At 43.8% G+C, this 20,983-nt stretch overlaps 1 protein-coding gene across 1 annotated transcript; it reads right to left on the bottom strand.

The window, feature by feature from the left end:
* Positions 1–2,918: 2,918 nt before the first annotated feature.
* Positions 2,919–3,785, bottom strand: LOC147448717 (uncharacterized). The gene has a single exon (XM_086522437.1). It carries the CDS (start codon positions 3,783–3,785, stop codon positions 2,919–2,921), a length of 867 nt encoding a protein of 288 aa, XP_086378563.1.
* Positions 3,786–20,983: the final 17,198 nt, after the last annotated feature.

Raw genomic sequence — 20,983 nt, 5'->3', positions numbered from 1 at the left:
CGTCCTTGGTCGTAGTCTCGTTTCTGTCGCTGTTGAGCCATGTGAAGGTTATGATGTATTGCTCTGCGGAGGATGGGTTGTCGTTGTTGAAGGTACAACCACCAATCGGATGCTTCGGCTTTAGTTGGGGCCACTTGAAGAGAGTGCAAATCAGGTGGAAGTCGCGGATCCCGTCCATAAAGTGCTCGAAATGGGCTTACCTTTGTCGAGGCTTGGACTGAGGTGTTATATGCGTGAACTGCAAATGGAAGTACCTGATCCCAATCCTGATGTAAGGGGTCGACAAATGCAGCTAGTACCTGCTTGATTGTTCTATTCAATCTCTCTGTTAGGCCATTCGTCTGTGGATGGTAAGGTGAAGTGAACAACTGCTCGACGCCTAAACTTTGGGTCAGTATTTGTAGGACTTCACTGGTGAACTGAGCGCCTTGGTCAGATAAGAGTTGTTGCGGACAGCCATGACTGAAGATTAGCTTCTCCAACAATGCGGCGGCTATTGTGGAAGCTGAGGCGTCGGGTAGCGCAATTGCTTCACACCATCGAGTTAGGTACTCACTGATGACAAGTACGTGCTTGTTTCCAGTCATGGACGTAGGGAATGGACCCATCAGGTCCCATCCAACCAGCTCAAATGGCTCATTGACCTGAATGCATGGAGGATAAGAGACCCACATTGTGTGGTGGCGATTTGATGCTCTGGCATACAGGGCATTCCTGCAGATGTTGTGACACTGATTGGCGCATCCCTGACCAGTAATAATGTAGCCTGAGCTTGTGCAATACTTTGTGAAAACCTAGGTGTCCTGAGAGAGGATGGTTATGATAAAATTCTAGGTATGGGCGCTGTAGTGTCTGAGGCACAAAGATGCGGGGGTGCTGGTTGTGGGCCACATAGTGTAGGACATTATTTATCACTATGAACCTGCGCTGAGTAGTGTGGGGCTGAGGCGCGGTTACCTGAAGAATGAGTTGTTTGATGAGTGGGTCGTTCTGTTGGAGTGCCGCCATTTGGCTTATGTGGACTGGTAAGGTCATAGGTGGGGGGGTGAACTGAGCTGCTTGATATTCGGAACGGGAGAGACCATCAGCAATGAGATTTTGTGTTCCTTTACAATATGTTAAAGTGAACTTATATTCCTGTAATGCAAGTGACCACCTGAGTAATCTGCCTGGTGGATGTTGTTTGTGGATTAAAGAGATTAATGGTTGATGATCGGTCTCAGCTTGGACTGTTGTGCCGTGTAGATAGGGGTGAAACTTGTGAAACGCCCACACAATGGCCAGTAACTCCTTCTCAGTTGTTGAATAGTTTTCTTCGGCCTTTGTAAGAGAACGGCTAATGAACGAGATGGGATGACACCTCTGAAGATCATCCTGCTGTAATAAAACCGCCCCTATGCCCTGATTGGAAGCATCAGTTTGTAGCTTAAAAGGCTTTGAGAAATCTGGGTGGGCTAATAGAGCAGCTTCCTGAATGATTTGCTTAAGCCGGACGAAGCTTTGGTTGCATGCTGAAGTCCATTTGTACCGTATGCCTTTCTTCAAGAGTTGTCGGAGAGGATAGGTGATTGCAGCTAGGTTCGGGACGAAGCGTAGTGAGAAGTTGGCCATGCCCAAGAAACTTTGGAGGGTTTTGACAGAGGATGGTGGAGGGTAGTTCGAGATGGCTGTGACTTTAGACGGATCCATCCGGATGCCATCTGCCGAGATTAAAAATCCCAAGAATTTGAGCTGCGTACTACCCCATTGGCATTTTTTAAATTGAAGCTGGAGATTATATTCCTTGATGCGGTTGAGCACATGTTCCAAAATTTGTAGATGTTGTTGCCACGTCTGTGTGTGAATCAAGATGTCATCCAGATACACTAAGACTAGACCATTGTCGATTAGATCATGAAAGATCGTGTTTGCTGTGCGCTGGAAAGTGCTTCCTGCGTCGGATAATCCAAAGGGCATGCGAGTAAACTGAAATATCCCTTTTTGAGTGCGAAAGGCTGTTTTGTGAGCATCTTTCGGGTGTAGTGGTATCTGCCAATAACCAGAGGCCAGGTCGAGAGATGTGACATATCTTGATTTACCTAGCTGATCTAGTAAATCATCTATCCCAGGCAGAGGATAAAGATCATGGACAGTGACTTTATTTAAAGGTCGGAAGTCGATGCAAAATCGATAAGTGCCATCATCCTTGCGCACTAGATGAGGTTCAGAAACCCAATTACTATTAGATGGCACAATGATTCCTTTCTAAAGCATATCTGAAACTGCCTGGTCGATTCTTTCTTTTTCCAAAGGAGACCTTCGGCGAGATGCCATGCGTACAGGAGGGGAATCTTTTGTGTTGATGACATGCTGTGTGGGGAAATTAATTTGTGAGGTCTTGGGATTTGTGTGATAAAGGGTGGGAAACTTCCTTAAAATGCCTTGAACATCATGCAGATGGTTGTGAGCGTTTTCTAATGTGACTTGTGTGTGAATGATCGTGGGGTTTATGTGTGAGCACATCATTAATGAAATTGGAAGTGAAGCAGGCAACATCAGCTGTTGGGTATCAAAATGTAATTGGGCCTTTGTCTTGACAAACCAATCACAGCCTAAAGTCATGGGAAACAGCTGCCTAGGCAACACATAAAAAGAATGCTGAAAAGTGTGCTGAGCTAAAAAGAAAGTACAATGAGCTTGAGTATGAGAGTGATATACTTGTTGGTTATCACCAAACAAGACCTGGATTGAAGGTGCTGTGGTTGTGCGTAATCCTAACTCCTAAACTAATTGTTCACTAATGGATGAAATGCTACTGCCTGAGTCTAGAAGAACTTCATGAGATGTGGTACCTAAATGGGCTAAAGTTGAACACACCATGCGTTTGGAAGATGAGGCGGCCTGAATATGCGGGCGATGCTCTTCCTCCAGCACCCAGCCTAGATGTTTTCCGGCAATTCGGCTAAGGTGGCAGCATCAGCAAGTTGTACTTGAGCATTCTGGTGGTGTTGCTGCATACGAAGCTTCTTGCAATGCCGCTTGATATGGCCATAGTTGTTGCAATAAAAACACTTAGGGCGTCCTTGGTCATCCCGTGTAGGTAATGCTCGTCGGGAATTGATTTGAGAGTTCTGGATATCAATATCCATGGGTATTGGAGTTGATTCTACTAGTTGCCTCTGTGCACTTGGTTGAGGAACCATAGCGAGTGGGGCATCATTATTAGTTGAGGCTTCGATACATTGTGCTATCTGAATGGCAGCATGAAAAGAGGTTGGGACTTGATCCCGTACTCGCCTGGAAATGTCAGGACGGAGGCGTGGCCAGAGGAAGAACAACTTCATTTCTTCAGACATCGTGGGGTCAGCGCGCAGTAAAAGCTGATTCATTCTGACTGCAAACTGAGCTACCGGCTCAAGCTGTTGTTGCCTCAAAGTGTTGAGCTGCTGAAGTGCCTTCTGTGTGATATTCTGATGTGCAAAATTTTGTATCAGTAATGTTTTTAAAACTTGCCAATCACCTTTAATTGCTTCTTGTTGCTGGATGAACCAAGTTGCCGCGACGTTTTCCAAGAGTGTCCGAATCTCCATGGCCTTCCGCTCATCAGACCATTGATGGTAGCTCGAAACATTTTCGAAATGGTCCAGCCACATCAGTACATCTTCAGTTGGCAGCCCAGAGAATGGTTTGGGTCTGATTTTGGGATCAGGTTTGTGAGTGTGAGGAACGCTGGATGATAAGAAATTGAGCAGGGTTTGGTTTGTGTGATTCACTTGTAGGAGCATGTTGGATACGGCTTGAAACATGTGCTCCATCTGCACAGGTTGTTGCACGGGTTGGGTTGTAGCAAACTCTGGATGCATAAATGCATCTTCATACACAGGTGACTGAGCGAATTGGCGTGGTGAGGCTAAACGGATCATGATTGGGTTCTGAGAGAGTGGAAAGTAAAGGCTCTGCGTTAAGGAATTTTGAGCAGCAAATTAAGCGTACTAGGCTTGGCGAGCAGGGCTAGAGAGTAGGCGCATAGAGTGGCGTGCCCGTCAACTCCACCAATGTAGAATATTCAGTTTAGCCCGAAACCCTCTGCCTCGCTCAGCAGAGAAACCTCTCTTTATTATTCTCGTGTGTTACATCAAGATCTGGATGGTTGGCTGCTACCTCAAGAAAGGTGAACTGATCTAGCCTACGTGGAGTTAGTTAGAGCTCCCTCGAGTTAGTTCCTCCACAATAGTTACAACACCATTGTCATTATTGAGAAAATATACATGGTTTTCCAATAGTTACAAAAAGACGTATGCACGTCATCTCATTATACATGCTATGAGAAAAGGAAACTAATGCTATCTAGCTATCTATGGCTAGACTGACGTGGTTTAACCAGACGTCTCATCACATCCAAGCGACGTATTTGTCGGATTCCGCAGAAAAAACAATAAGACTTTCTGTAAGTATAAACATATAATTTACAAAACAATATAACAAATGGAAAAGAGTAAACCCTAATACTAATCATGCCGCCGCGAGAACTCAAAATGTCCATCACCACGTTTAAGCCCTTTGTGTCTACGTACTCATGCTCATACTGTGTGGGGTCACATCCTCTCATTGACCACTATTCAAAACATACAAAGAATCCATTATGTTAGAATTTAAAAGTACAAATAGACGTAACTATCAAACCTAAATAGCAATGCAAAAACACTTACAAAATTGACCTCAAATGATGCCCACCCATTGCTCCCCAAGTGGAACGAGCTCGTTGCCTCTACTCGCGCTTTGGCTGCCTTTTTTTGTTGCTTCCACTTGTCAGGATTCTCATGCGCTGCTCGTTTCATATTCTTCCAATCTTCTTTGGACAGCCAATCTGGTCTGTTCCACCCATGCTTTATTGCTTTTTTTACTTCATAATGCTTGTGCTTGCAGTACTCGTGCATTCGAACCTTCATCAGGTCTTCATTGAAGCACTCATCCCGACTTGACACGGAAAACTCATCATGCAGCATGCTGACGACTCTGTCTTTTTATTCACTTGGCACTTCACTCCAGGTGTTTAGTATGTAGTATCTAATCACTTGAGAGCAAAGACCGCGCATGTGCAAGATCACCTTCCTGCCTTCACCATCCAAGATGATGCCGCCGCTGATGTCGATGGAGTACGGCAGGCCCTCTCGCCTGTGACGCGTGAATCTGGGTGTTGATAGGGGTCTTTAGCAACGTCTTGATGGGGGTAAGGACGTAAGGTGTCTCCACTGGAGTCTGGGCCCCAAAGCAAGGAGTGTCGACTGGGGTGACTCCCGGAGGAGTAGATAGTGGTGTGTAGCTAGGAACGGCCGATAGCTGTGAAAAACTTGGTGTAGATGGTGATGCCTTGGCTTGTGTGGGAACGAGCAAAGAAGAGGAAGGTAAAGAGCCTTGTCGAACTCAAGGCGGTGTTGAGGCATCAACAACAGCATCCCCACAACAACCACCGCCACCACCACTAGAGCGTCGGTGCCTAGACGAGTGTGAAGCTCGTCTCGTCAACACCGAAGCTTCAGAGCATGCTGAAGGAGTAGAACGATGTGATGGTGATCCAGAGCGATGACGATCCTCGTACCACCTCCTCTGCTAGGGTGACAAAGAAGAAATAGATTCATCATCATCCATACCTACATTAAACACATGAACATTCAATCTTAATGTTGAATGGAGAAGAAAACATGGACAAGTTATAATCTATACTATAGATAATAGAGAGAGGGATTCTTGTGGAGAGAGAGAGAGAGAGAGAGAGAGAGAGAGAGAGAGAGAGAGAGAGAGAAGGGACTCATAAAGGGAGAGGGATTCCTGTGAAGTTCTTGTGAATTTATCTCCCATGTGCATTCTATGTATCTTGTAAAAGGATGAAACTCGTAGTGCAATGGAGACTGAGACTGCAATCGTGAAAGAGGTGATCCGTCCCTGCTCAAAGATGCAACATCTCTGAGCAATGACAGATCACCTCCTTCACGATTGGAGCCTCAGTCTCCATCGCACTCAGAGTGCAGTGCTGTGTCGTCGTATCAAACTTTCACGACACACTGAGGAGTGTCCCTGCTTGTGAGAACATACCTGGATCAAACTTGGAGTGGAAGCAATGATGATTAAACACAATTTAGATTTCTTGAGTGTTTTCATGAAATGTTCTAAAAAGAACATCCATCTGGAATTTACTATGCGAGCTATTTCCACCTCATCAACTATGTGAACAAGAAGATACACATGAATGGTTAGCATGGTAGTAGGAAAGTGTTTCTCAAACATGCACACAACCTCCGCATCATTTAGTTTGGCGAATGGTATGGAGTCTACATTGATCTCCTTTTGTCTCAATCATTTCATCAATCTAGGGCTCAAACATTGCCTCGTTGGGGATGTGGTCTACATGATCATCCCATGAGCTGTCAAAGGCTACATCTTGTAGCCTCGCGTATGATGCTTGACCAAAGCGCCTGCGAACACCTCTATTGGGTTGCAAGATTGCTGCCTGTTGGCCAGCGTCAGAGTCCGATGAGTTATAATTGGCAAAAACTCCATCTATAATAGATGGATCAAACTCACCAAATTTGCGATCGTGCTGCAAAGAAACGCGTCTTGTCCGTCGCACAACATGCTTGCATTGATTACAAGGACATAAGATCCTTGTTGAGAGATAGGTGTTTCGGTTGGACGGCCCCACATCCTCGTGACTACTCATAATTAATGTAAAAACCTTATAACCCGGACATAAATTTAATCTTCTATTGGCATCCTTTGTCTTTTCTCTCTTTCTCTCTCTCTCCCCTCTCTCTCTCTCTCTCTCTCTCTTTGTTCACACTGTAAACTACCCACATTCTCTCGTCATGTCCAATCCTCGCACACCTCGGTCTAGAGGTGCACGGAGATCAAAACCACCCGATTATAATGTCGTCTTTATTGATCAATGCCTATATTTGTGGGTACGAGAAATCTACACACTGACGTTGTGAGCGGGATGAAAACACACAGAGCGCCTCTATAACGACCCGACACACACTCTTGGGAAGATACACACACACACTATGGGGCACCACTCGGCTTACACAACACACCTGGCCGAGACAGGGAACACACCTCTGGAGTGAGAGGAGAGAGACTATCCACTTGCCCACTCCACACACACACACACACACACACACACACACCCAAAAAACTCAGCTCAAAAGAGGAGAATTTCTGATGTTTAGATACAAATGAGCTTGGGCCAACACCAATGGGGCAAACAGCTCACACAATATGGGTAAAAGATACCAGATACAATCACAAACTAGAGCAGAAACTTCGCTCATAGGAGAAACATACACAGAAAAACAGCAGGAAAAGAGTGAGGAATTTGGCAAAATGGACAGCGCCATCGCGTCCGGAACGGCCCAAAACCCCAGTCTACAATGTCAAAGTGCTCAAATCCGACCTCGGATGAGCAGTTTACGGCCAAAACAGGCTCCAAAATGAGCAAAAACACAGCTGCGGCTGTTCCTCCTCCCTTCTCCACGTTTTTTCTGGTCTTCTATCTCGTTTTTCAGTTCCCACACTTAGCTTTATTAGTTGGGCACCCTTGGCCTTTTAGATGACCTCAAACGGACCCCGAACAGGCCAAAAACTGACCTCGTAGTGCATAGTTGTCACCTTTTTGCATCATTCGCACACCGGGCACTTAGCTTTTTTCCAATAATGCATGCATCTCGCCACCACGTGAAGTGGCCCCAAAAAGTGGTCCTAATGATGACCTTTCTGCATAACTCTCACAAGAAAACACCAACGTTGTGTCCGTCCTCATCCGCGTGCAAATATTGACCTCGTTCGCCCTCCTGACGCCACTAGATGCCATATGACGCACCTGCTGACCTCACGTCGTCGGCCTGCGAATAGATTCCTCGAGAAGTTTTACGCGCTATAAACTCCTCATTATTGTAGATAAAACATACTGGTACTGGTGATAGTGAAAATCGATGCACTATGTACACATTGTCCTACCTGTACACATGTGGGCCCCACATAACCACATGGCTAAGGAAAATGGGCAATCCTTTATTTGATGCACCATGCATGTATATGTACATATACGCAATCCCGTGCTCCAAAAAACTCCTGACATAATTTGCCCATCCCCTAGCCTGCTAGATCATTCATGATCAGCAGCAGGAAAGAGAGATATGAGACTCGCCGCATCACAGGTCTCCTCATCCCTCACCAACACTACTTGATCCACAGACAGCTCATCTTGCTCCACCATCATCAATCTAGCATGATACAATTTAAGACGCAACCCATTTACCCTTGACTTATGTAGAACACCATCCAGGTTAGCCAGCTGATATGTGCCATTTGGAAAACACTCCACTACCTTGAAAGGGCCTTCCCACTTAATTTGAAACTTCTTTTGGAAGGTGTTGTCCAGCTTACTATTGTAGCGCAAAACCAAGTCATGTTTCTTGATACCCTTACTTTTAACCTTTTCATTTATCTTTGCCAAAGCCTTATCCTGCATCTGCCCATAATGCTCCAATGCGCTCATCCTATCCAACTGGACCTCTTGTAACTGCAAGAGCCTCTCTTTGAATGCATCACTAGGTGACCCAAGCAACTTCTCTAACATCTTGACCGCAGGCAACTCTACCTCCACAGGAAATAGTGCTTCCTTTCCATACACCAAATGAAATGGAGTAAACCCTGTACCTGTCTTCACCGAAGTACGGTAAGCCCATAATGCACTAGGCAATTCCAAATCCCAATTCTTTCCTTGGTGCTCTGTCACTTTAGAAAGAATTTGTACCAACTCACCATTGAATCTTTCATTTAAGCCATTACACTGCGGGTAATAAGGAGTGGTATGCTGGTGCCTAATCTTCATCTTTGTGCATAAGAAGTCTAGCAATTTAGCTCGAAATCCTGGCCCCTTATCTGAAAGTAGCTCTAATGGCACCCCAAACTTGCAACATATTTCATCATACACAAATTTTGCCACATCCTTTGCAGTGATCTGTTTTACTACTATAGCCTCTGCCCATCTAGAGAGATAGTCCACTGCCGTCAAGATATAGCTTTTGCCCCTGCTTGTGATAGGTAACGGGCCTATTGCATCAATCCCCCACTTTTCAAACACATCAAACGCCATAATGGTTTTTCGTAGCTCTGGCTCCAACACTCTCTTCCCAAATGCTTGACATCTATTGAAAGACCTACACCAATGGTGAACATCCTTGTGCAAACTAGGCCATACATACCCCTCTTGCAAAATCTTATGCAAGGTGATCTTTAGAGCAAAATGGCCACCACATGCGCCTTCATGATTCTCTTCCAGCACTCTGTAAAGCTCCTCCCGCCAAGGTACACGTCTCAACACGAGATCAGCCCCTTTCATGTATAAGACATCACCAATCAATTTGTACCTGTATGCTCTACGCACAAAGCCATACTTCTTAGACTTCTGAATCTCCTTTGGAATGCTTCCTGTTAGCAAAAACTCCTCTTCTTGAGCCAAACTTTCCCGGCCATGATAAAGAGGTAAATTGGTCCTCAACACGAATAGCTCCCCAATCATGCCTTGAGCTGCTTCATGTGCCTCTTCATTTAGAGCACGTTCAATGTGTTTGATGCTCCATGCTTCAAACTTTTTTAACAAGCCTTTAATTCTGAAGCACATTTCCTTCAATGAGGTGTTCTTGCTCTTCCACACACCCAACACTTGCTTCACCACTAACAAGGCATCACCTTTTATGCTCAACCTTCGAACCCCATGCTTCAAACAAATGTGTAATCCGGCTTCCAATGTAGCATATTCAGCCTCATTGTTACTATGTGCATCCAATTTGAACCCTCTCTTGCATACTAGCTTCCCCTCTGGATCATAAAGTGCTATACCCCCTGAAGCTGCATCGTGGCTCTTTCTGTATGAACCATCAAAGAACAACACATGTGCATTGCTGATCTGTGGCACTTCTTCAACTACCTTTCTCACCACCTCTTCCTTAACAATAAGGGGATTCTCCTTGTAGGTCAACAAATCAGCTAGGGTAGCCCTTGTACTATCTTCCACTAGAAAAGAGAACTCAAACTCTTGCAGCTCAATTACCCATTTCTTCACCACATTTGACATGTTAGTACCATTAATTAACTGTGGCAAAAAGGCATAACTCGTCAAGAAAACAAAAGGCCGTGGTAGCAAGTAATGACGAAATCGTCGACAAGCAAATATTACACTGGCCATCACTAGCTCTACTTCCGATAACTTTCTCTCCGCTACCAACTTCACTCGGCTTGCACAATACACTGGCCTCATATAATGGCTGCCCTTCCCCTTTTGCAATAGCATGGCTCCAATGGCATCATCCCCTACTGATGGATTTACATAAAAAACTTTCTCCCAATCAGGAGCCTGCATGGCTGACAACCCCCCTAACACCTCTTTCACCTCTTGAAACACTTCTTCACACTTGTCATCCCATTGCAATGGATCATGCTTTGCCACTTGTTGTAATGGATAAAGAATCTGAGAAGACAATGGAATAAACCTTTCCATGTACTTCACTTTGTGTATAAAGGTTGCCAATTGCTTCGTACTCGTAGGTGATGGAAGAAGAATAATAGACTTCACCTTATCTGGATCAGCCTCAATGCCATTTTCTGACACCATATGGCCCAATAAATTCACCCTTGGCTGTGATAGATGACATTTTTTTGGATTTAGTTGTCCTCCACATTCATCATATCGAGCCAATACCATCTGCAGCTTCTCATGGTGATCAACCCTACTGCTATAGACACAGAAGTCATCCATAAAAGCTTTAACACAACTACCAATGAATGGTTCCAACACCCAATTTTCTCTCTCTTGATAGAATGAAGGTCCATTTGACAACCCAAATGGCAATACTGTGTAGCAATAGCAGCCCCATGGCGTAATAACTGCTGGTAGTGCTATCACTGTCCTCATCTGTCACCGTGGAAGAGTCTACATCACTAGACTCATCCTCATCTTCATAAAGCTCCTCTAATCGTTTCCTTGTGTCCATATTATAAAGCTTCTTGGTACCTATCTTTCCATAGAGGCTAATCGTACCATGTCGCCAATCTTGAACGGCTCCCACTGCACGTAACCATGGTCTACTCAGTATAATAGGATATGCTCCCAACCCTGCTGGCATCACATGAAAATCAACCACTGCCTTTGCATCATATGCCTCAACTTCTAAGCTCTTTACAACACCCAAGCATTTTACTTTTTGATGGTTTGCCAATCTAATCCGAAAACCTGACACCCCAGCCACTGTGAGACCCATCTTCTCAACGCATGAGTGTGTTATGACGCATATTTGGGCTCCGCCATCCACATAACCTTGTCCCAAATTTTTCCTTTTATGCCACACATCTACTATTGGACAAATGTCTGGTAGCTCATCCATTGCCAACACCTTCACTGAACCTCTCTCTGGCTCTTTCTCCATTGGGTTAACCATCCTCTTCCACTGTCGCTTTAGCTTAGGCACCATCTCTATAAGCTGCCCAAAAGTAACATCTGCCTTCCTGCTCGTCAGATCCTCCCTCAAGTCATAGCTTAATTGCCCATCCCCTAGTGGAAAATCTGAAACATGAAACTTTCGACGAGCTCTCCTTTTCCTCTTGGCCTTAACATCCTCACCTTCATGGCTCTTTCCTTTCTTCTTACTAGGACCTGAGGCACTTCTTCCTTCCTTATCCTCTGTGGTCCTCTTCCCAATAGGCATCACTAATGTATCCTCTAGCTTTGATGCCTTCTCCAAGGTGACTACACTTAGCACTTTTGTCTTTCCCTTTTCCTCCTGGGTCAGTCCACTGGTTCCTTCGTCTCCCTTAATTTCGATGCCATAATCATTTGACCTAGTTAGCACCTGTCTTGGCAATGGATACATGTCTCCCCCCATCCTTGGTGGCTTATCACATTGCGGGCTGATGTGACCCAACTCTCCACAATTGTAACAGGTGGGCGTCTGCCTCCAAAACCTACCATTGCTTTGTCCAACACCATTCCTAGGCCTTTCTTCACCTCCTTGCTGATTTGCAAACCTCCCTCGACCTCGATTATTTCCCACTTGACCTAGCATGTTTAGGCTGAGATTCTTCATCAAATCTACCATTTGCCTCATGTCTTGCCTTAGCCCATCATCTTGCACTGCTGTAGTGACCACTGCTGGCATAACCTGAGTAGTAACAGGAACTACTGGTTCATGATGAACCCCTGACATGCGCCCTTGTAAAGACTCTATAGGCTGAAATTCAGACCTCATGGGCAAAGACTCCACCCCTAACTGGCTCATTTTCCTCAGCTTCCACTCTTTGTTCCTTGCTAGCTCTAGTGCATCTTAATATGTCCTAGGCTTCTTTAGCTCCACTCTCCAACGTATATTCTCTCAAAGACCAGCTAAGAACCTGTCCTTCTTCATCATGTCAGGCGGGGGTACCTGTGGTGCTAAAGCCTTGCACATTCGCTCCCATGCCAATGAAAACTTACGTATGTACGCATCTACTGGCTCACCTTCCTTTTGCACCAAAGCCTGTACTTCTTGCCACACCTTGTCAGGATCTTCTATCTTCACAAATTCCACTTCCAACCCATGTTGTAGATTGTCCCAACTCAACCTTACAGGTGGATCAGCCACACGCAACTCCTCTTCAAATGCTTTGGACCAAGCTCGTGCATCACTCTTCAAACAAATTTGGAGAAGGCGTAACATTTGCGTAGGGTCATGAATCTGGTTGCTAATGCAGGCAACCTCCATCTTTTCCAGAAAGTCCTCCACATCTTCATCACTTCTTCCATGAAACTCCGGATAAGAGAAAGCCATGGCTAGAGAACCCCTTCAAACACACGTGCAAGAACCCAAAACTTTTCACTACCCAATCCCCAGAAACTTCAATGGAGCTCATCTTTAGATGAGAACAAACACATGCAGATCAAATGAGTTTTCATAGTTGATCATCGGAATTACAACAGGCAAAGGACATTCTAGGATCTCTCTCAATCTTCTTGGCCCAAACATAAAGACTATGCGCTACTGGAAAAAGATCTTCCTGGACACATGAACATTAATCTGAATTCTTTGAGTTAAATGAAAAGGAGTGAACTGAGGGCCATTTTGATCATCCATTAAAGCCAACCATGAAGCTCCCAAGAAGGCACACATGACTCAACCTCTGATTTTGCCAGAATTTCAGCAGCATAACAGCATAAATGGCTCAAAATACCAAAAAACCAGCCATCATAACTTGGGAAAATTTCGACAGAGTTTCCCCAGAAGTAGAGCAATGAGAACCCAAAATATAGATTGTATCTGTATGCATAAACTGCCAACAATAGAACCCGAGCATCAAATAGGACTCACTGGTACATAGCCTATGGCGAGGTCACGAAAAGGGTGCTCCAGCTACCTGTATCACCAAAAGGATCTCCACATTTGAGAATCCCCCAGCTCAATAAAAACCTCACGCTACCGACCCTCACACGAAGGCTAATGCAAATCGCATATAGTAAAGTCTCAGAAATGACTATCTTCCAGACCAAGTCTCAGAAATGGCTGGGACTGCCAAATACAACCAAGTATGGCTCCACAAATGCGTACAATGGCAGTTTCCACAAGTAACGTACAATCCAGCAGACAATGCGCTCAAATAGGCGCCAAGTGATGCATTCCCACAACAACTGCAAGTGACATCACTGCTAGTATATCACTGTACTCCAGCTACCTGTACCTGTGTGAATCACCTGTACCTGTACCTGTCCCTATAACCTGTAACCTAGAACCTATAATCTGCAACCTGCAACCTGTAATCCCGAAGCTCAAAGCTCGAAGCTCGAAGCTGAAGGTACTCGAAGAAGATCCTCCGTGGGGGCGCCAAAAGAATGTGAGCGGGATGAAAACACACAGAGCGCCTCTATAACGACCCGACACACACTCTTGGGAAGATACACACACACACTATGGGGCACCACTCGGCTTACACAACACACCTGGCCGAGACAGGGAACACACCTCTGGAGTGAGAGGAGAGAGACTATCCACTTGTCCACTCCACACAGACACACACACACACACACACACACACCCAAAAAACTCAGCTCAAAAGAGGAGAATTTCTGATGTTTAGATACAAATGAGCTTGGGCCAACACCAATGGGGCAAACAGCTCACACAATATGGGTAAAAGATACAAGATACAATCACAAACTAGAGCAGAAACTTCGCTCATAGGAGAAACATACACAGAAAAACAACAAGAAAAGAGTGAGGAATTTGGCAAAATGGACAGCGCCATCGCGTCCGGAACAGCCCAAAACCCCAGTCTACAATGTCAAAGTGCTCAAATCCGACCTCGGATGAGCAGTTTACGGCCAAAACAGGCTCGAAAATGAGCAAAAACACAGTTGCGGCTGTTCCTCCTCCCTTCTCCACGTTTTTTCTGGTCTTCTCTCTCGTTTTTCAGTTCCCACACTTAGCTTTATTAGTTGGGCACCCTTGGCCTTTTAGATGACCTCAAACGGACCCCGAACAGGCCAAAAACTAACCTCGCAGTGCATAGTTGTCACCTTTTTGCATCATTCGCACACCGGGCACTTAGCTTTTTTCCAATAATGCATCTCGCCACCACGTGAAGTGGCCCCAAAAAGTGGTCCTAATGATGACCTTTCTGCATAACTCTCACAAGAAAACACCCACGTTGTGTCCGTCCTCATCCGCGTGCAAATATTGACCTCGTTCGCCCTCCTGACGCCACTAGATGCCATCTGACGCACCTACTGACCTCATGTCGTCGGCCTGCGAATAGCTTCCTCGAGAAGTTTTACGCGCTATAAACTCCTCATTATTGTAGAAAAAACATACTGGTACTGGTGATAGTGAAAATCGATGCACTATGTACACACTCTCCTACCTGTACACATGTGGGCCCCACATAACCACCTGGCTAAGGAAAATGGGCAATCCTTTATTTGATGCACCATGCATGTATATGTACATATGCGCAATCCCTTGCTCCAAAAAACTCCTGACAACGTCTACATGATAGTGCATGTAGTGGACAAAACCCCTTTGCCTCTTCTTTAGCTGTAGCAATTCACAACATCTTAACATCTCTTCACAACAGATATTTTCTTGAGGGATGACTTAGCACATTACATGTTGGCCTCCAATTTGAGTATCATGCCATTGAAAGATTTTCAACTTAAGGTCGCATCCGTTTATGGAAGAGAGGGCATAACTCTAATTTTTGTTCCGTAATCTCGAAGGTAGACTTTAATATAAAAACTAAATCCAAAATCTAATCTTAAATCTAACCTAAATGAATGGATGGTGATTCACGGCTATTTGAATATGGTTAGTGTGTGAGTTAATAGGTGTTAGATTCTGATGGGAATATACATATTTTTGTGTAACTAGCTAGTAATTTGCTCTTTGGGCAAAGCCTTCATTGACATGCCCTAAAATCTAACCTAAATATAATCTAATCTTAAATCAAACATAAATCTAGATCTAATCTAATCTTAAACTCAAAATAAACCTAAATCTAATCTAATCTTAAATCTAACATAACCTAAATGTAACTAGCTTAAATTTAATTCTAATCTAATCTTAAACTCAACATGAACCTAAATCTAATCTAATCTTAAATCCTCAACCTAAATCTTTAATCTTGTCTTAATTTTAAATCTAAATCTAATCTAATCTTAAACTCAACATGAACCTAAATCTAATCTAATCTTAAATCCTCAACCTAAATGTAATCTAACTTAAATCCAACCTAGCTAATACTAAATTTTGCCCTAATTTTAAATCTAATGTAAATCTAAATTTAACCTAATCTTAATCTAACATAAATCTAAATCTAACCTAATCTTAATCTAACATAAATCTAAATCTAACCTAATCTTAAACTCAACATAAACATAGATAATGTAATCTAACCCACTCTTAAATCTAATTTAAATGTTTACATAATCTTAAGTCTAACCTAATTTTAAATTTAGCATAAATTTTAAATATAAGTTAAATATAATCTAACTTAATCTTAGATCTTAATCTAACCTTATTTTAATTAAATGTAATTTTAAATCTAACCCAACCCTAAAGCTTAATATAACATTTCATTTCATATTTTCTCTACTTTTTTTTATCTATCTCTCTCTCTCTCTCTCTCTCTCTCTTTGTTTTGTCCCCTTACCTCTCTCTTTTCGTCTTCTCTAGCTCCCTCCCTCTCTCTCTCTCTCTCTCTCTCTCTCTCTCTCTCTTTGTTGTGTCCCCTTACCTCTCTCTTTTCGTCTTCTCTAGCTCCCTCTCTCTCTCTCTCTCTCTCTCTCTCTCTCTCTCTCTCTCTCTCTGCTTTATATCTCTCTCATTCTCTCTCTTTACTTTATCTCTCATTTTCTCTCTTTACTCTCTCTCTCTCTCTCAATGTGTGTGTGTATGCATTCTTTGTTTATGCATGTGTGTGTGTGTATGTGTTTTTTGTTTATGCATAGTGTACTCTCTCTCTCTCTCTCTCTTTTTCAAAGACACAATGTGTGTATGTGAGAGAGGGAGAGAGAGAGAAAGAGGGAAAGGGAACATGAGAGAGAGGAGAGGGAAGGAGCATACCTGGCTCTCCTTCCTCTCCTTGTGTGTGTGTGTGTGTATGCGTGTGTGTGTGTGGGGGGGGGGAGGGAAAGAAAGAGAGAGGGAGAGCACGGGTTACCTCTTTTGCTTGAGCGTCGGAAACTCAGATCTGAGATCTGAGTTTTTGGCCGGCGCTCTCGATTTATCTTTTACCCCTGTCAGCCACACCTATAGTGACGCTCATATCGACTCTATGGATTTTCAGTTTTGAGCGTCGCACTGCGAGCGTCACTAATGTGAAGTACCTCTTGTAGTGAATTATGTCGTTTTTGAAATTATGCAATTGATGAGGTTTTGGTTAGGTTTAGTTTAAGTTATAGGCTAGATTAGGTTTGGGTTAGGTTAGGTTAGGTTAGGTTATAGGACGTTATTTAGGTTAGATTAGCTTATAGATTAGGTTCTAGGTTAGGTTTAAGTTATAGGTTATAGGCTAGGTTAGTTAGATTATATGTTAGGTTTAGGCAACAGATTAGGTTATAGGTCGTATATACGTAAAAGGTTAGGTTTGGTTATAGGTTAAATTAACTAATGTTTAGGTTATAGGTTTGATTCAAAAAAAATATGATGCTCCCAATTGAAACATTGGCGGCCCATAACCATGATTTCAGTATCTTACAAAATTATTGCCAAGTCAATTGCCCTAAGACTCTCTCTCACTCTCGAAGGCTTCATCAAAGGAAGGTCTATTTAAGATAACACCTTGACAACAATGGTTAGATTAGAATACACACCATTCGCCATGCAATATTGTGTCGGTTATAAATTAGGTTAGAGCTAGCAACAAATAGTAGAAAAATGCAAACCGACTTTGATTATGTTAGGTTATACGTTAGGTTTATGTTATGGGTTAGGTAGGTTATAAATTAGGTTAGGTTATAGGTTAGGTTTAGGTTATAGGTTATGTTAGGTTAGAGCTAGCGACAATTTAATAGTAGAAAAAACGTATGTAAACGGACTTCGAAGATGACTCGTGTACTTCAAAAAATGCAAATGAACTTTGATTAGGTTAGGTTAGATTATAGCACTACAAGAGGTTGTGTGCACTTGTGATGGTGTTAGTGACGGAAATACATTGGGTTTTTATACTCCCCGGCATCGCTAAGACCGTCGCTAACAACGTCGATACGGGAACGTCGCTATGAGAATTGCTATAACTATCGCTATATGGATCGCTATAGACGTCGCTATATAGCGATGCCTATAGCAACGATCATAGCAACGTTTACAGGCCACCTATAGCGATGTTCATAGCGACGCTGTAGAGCCTTATATAGCGACGCCCGAGTAAATTAGTTTTTGGTGGCAGGGCATTAAATGCCCTCCCACCCATCAACCATATTGAATGTTTCAATAATAGAGTAAACCTAAATGAATCCAAGATAAGCCCAGATTCACCTTTGAAATAAAGTGCAAGCTTAGATATAGACCTAAAGTAGTCACCCACAAGATAATATAACCATTAACTCCATCATCCATAGTATTGTTTGAAGAATAAAGATACAAAAGTGACAAAAGTAAGTTGATGAAAGTAAGTCAATGACAATTGTACACATTGTAGGTAAAATCACTTGATTGTTAAGCTTTGCAAATGTAATAGTTACAACAACACTGTCATTATTGAAAAAATATACCTGGTTTTCCAATAGTTACAAAAAGACAAGAGGAAATTAATGATATCTAGCTATGGCTAGACTCATGTCATCTAATCAGATGTCTCGTCGCATCCAAGTAACATATCTGTCGGATTCTGAAAAAAAGTAGAAACAGACAATTTACAAAACAATACAACAAATAGAAAAGAGTAAAACCTAATACTAACCATGCCGCCTGAGAACTCAAAATTTCCATTAGGGCGTTTAAGCCCTTCCTGCCTGCGTACTTGCAGTCGTACGGTGTGGGGTACGTCTTGTCATCGACCACTGTCAAAACATACAAAGAATACATTATGTTAGAATTTAAAAACCCCTAAACCGTAAACTATCAAACCTTAAGAGCAATGCGAAAACACTTACAAAATCGGCCTCAAATAATGCCCACCCGCCGCTCTCCAAGTGGTGCGAGCTCCTTCCCTCTACTCGCGCTTTGGCTGCCTCCTTTTGGTTGCTTCCACTTGTCAAGATTCCGGTGCGCTACTTTCTTCGCATTCTTCCAATCTTCTTTGGCCAGCCAATCTTGTCTGTTCCACTCATGCTTAATTGCTTTTTTCACTTTGGAACGCTTGTGCTTGCAGTATTTGTGCCTTCGAACCTTCATCAGGTCTTCATTGAAGCGGTCATCCCGTGTTGAAATGGGAAACTCATCATGCAGCATGCTTATGACTTTGTCTTTTAAATCATTTGGTGCTTCACTCCAGGTTCTTAGTATGTAGTTTCTAAACACGTGAGATCAAAAACCGTGCATGCGCGGGATAACCTTCTTGCCTTCATCATCCAAGATAATGCCACCACTGAAGTCGAAAGAGTAAGGCAAGCCCTCTCGCCGGTGACGCGTGAACCTGGGTATCCCGACAGGGGTCTCTAGCGGCGTGGTCTATGGGGGTACGGAGGTCAGGTGTCTCCACTAGAGTCTGGGCCCCAAAGCGAGGAGTGACGACCGAGGTGACTCCTAGAGGAGTAGGTAGTGGTGTGTAGCTGCTAGGAAGGGTCGTTAGCCGTGCAAAACCTGGCATAGATGGTGATGCCTGGTGTGGGGGCGGGCAAAGAAGGGGAGGGTAAAGAGTCTCGTCGAGCACGAGGCGGTATCGAGGCATCGACGATGGCATCCCACAAAAACCTCCGCCGTCACCACTAGAGCGTCCGTGCCTAGACGAGTGTGAAGATTGTGTGAGCGTTGATGATAGTGTTGATGGCAGTGTGCGTGCTCCACAACAAGTTCATCAAGTAAGCCCTTTGGCTGATCACCCTAATACCACCAGCCAAGATCATGGTGCTGGTCTATTTTCCCATGATGCATCTTTGTAAACTTTTTTGTTTCAAGGACATAATATGAATGCTATTTCAAGCTATTTTCGCAAATATTTTGTTGTTTTTCCTCGCAATTAGTCAACTTATGTAGACAGTCTTGTGTATGCAGTAATTCATAAGGAATTAATGTTGATGCTAGTAGTATGTCCACCGTCAAAAACGAAGCCCAAGTCAAGGCCAAAAAAACTTGTGATAGATTACCCGTTTAAAAGGTGGAGACGGTACATGGCGCTCAAGCAAATGTACCACATCAGGCTGGCACATGTGTATGCATCCATCTCATGTTCATGGGCTTTCCCTAATTGCAACGGTCCAAGGAGGATGCTTGCATCAGGTGAGGAGGATTATCATGTTGTCCCAAAAAGTGTGCAGAATGATCCCGGGGCTCTTATTTTGGATATGAATGGTCTTTTGATTCATAAAGTGGATCTCGAAGAAGATATGTTTTTCCCTACATGGAATCTACAATATGACCAGGTACGAGGAGAGCCCAAGAAGGTTATACTTCCTTGTGTAGCCCGATGCAAGACGGTTCTTATTGTGGGCAGCAACTCATTTCAATGTCTTTGTTTGGAGATCAGCCATGGAACATAATTTTGTAAAGCGTTTTCGTGAATGCCTACCAGGTTTACAAGGACTCGTAGCAGGGTTCACTGCACAGACTTCCTATGATGTGCTTCAAAATCACAAAATCAAGGGCAAAAACCCATTTTCTTCAAGCACCTCAAGGATTTCTAGAACATGTGTAATGGTCAGTTTGGTCCACAGAATACGCTACTGGTTGATGACAGTTTGTACAAGTGTATATTTAATTGTTCTGGCAATTGTTGCATTGTGCCAGCATTTGGCTCGCCTAACGATACAACTCGAAGTCCATTCCTTACACATAAGCTTCCCCATGGCTGTACAAGTACCTCAAGGTAGGGGATAGAACACAGTTTGTTACCGGAGGAGGAGATATGTTTGGCACCTAGGGCAGTGAATGTTGGGGTGTAGGTCAGGTGGCCGTGGGAAACCACCCTTGTACACTTGATTTTCCCTATTCAATATAGGGAGAGAAAGAGGAAGGGTTGACCTCTCTTTCTACTCCACTAACCTACACAGTGGCTGCCTGTGTATCTCCCCCTTCCCCATTTCTCTTCTTCCCCTCTCTTGCACACACTCCGTATACGCACACGCGCACTCATCAATTGGTATTAGAGCTGCGGCGATGAACCGCACGTGCAACCGCTCTCCGACGATCGACTCGAAAGCAACGGAGCTCGCCGGCTATGGCGGAGGTCGAAACTCGTACTTGAGCTTGGCGGTGGAAGATCTAGCAAGGTGGGAGCCGGATCGAAGCGCATCGGAGGCGGATCGGCAAGAGGTCTTGGAGCTCGA

The sequence above is a fragment of the Adiantum capillus-veneris genome, chromosome 10 (assembly GCF_014529385.1).
Source record: "Adiantum capillus-veneris isolate H3 chromosome 10, ASM1452938v2, whole genome shotgun sequence".
Classification (NCBI taxonomy): Eukaryota; Viridiplantae; Streptophyta; class Polypodiopsida; order Polypodiales; family Pteridaceae; genus Adiantum; species Adiantum capillus-veneris.
This window is presented reverse-complemented; position numbering and strand designations above follow the sequence as displayed.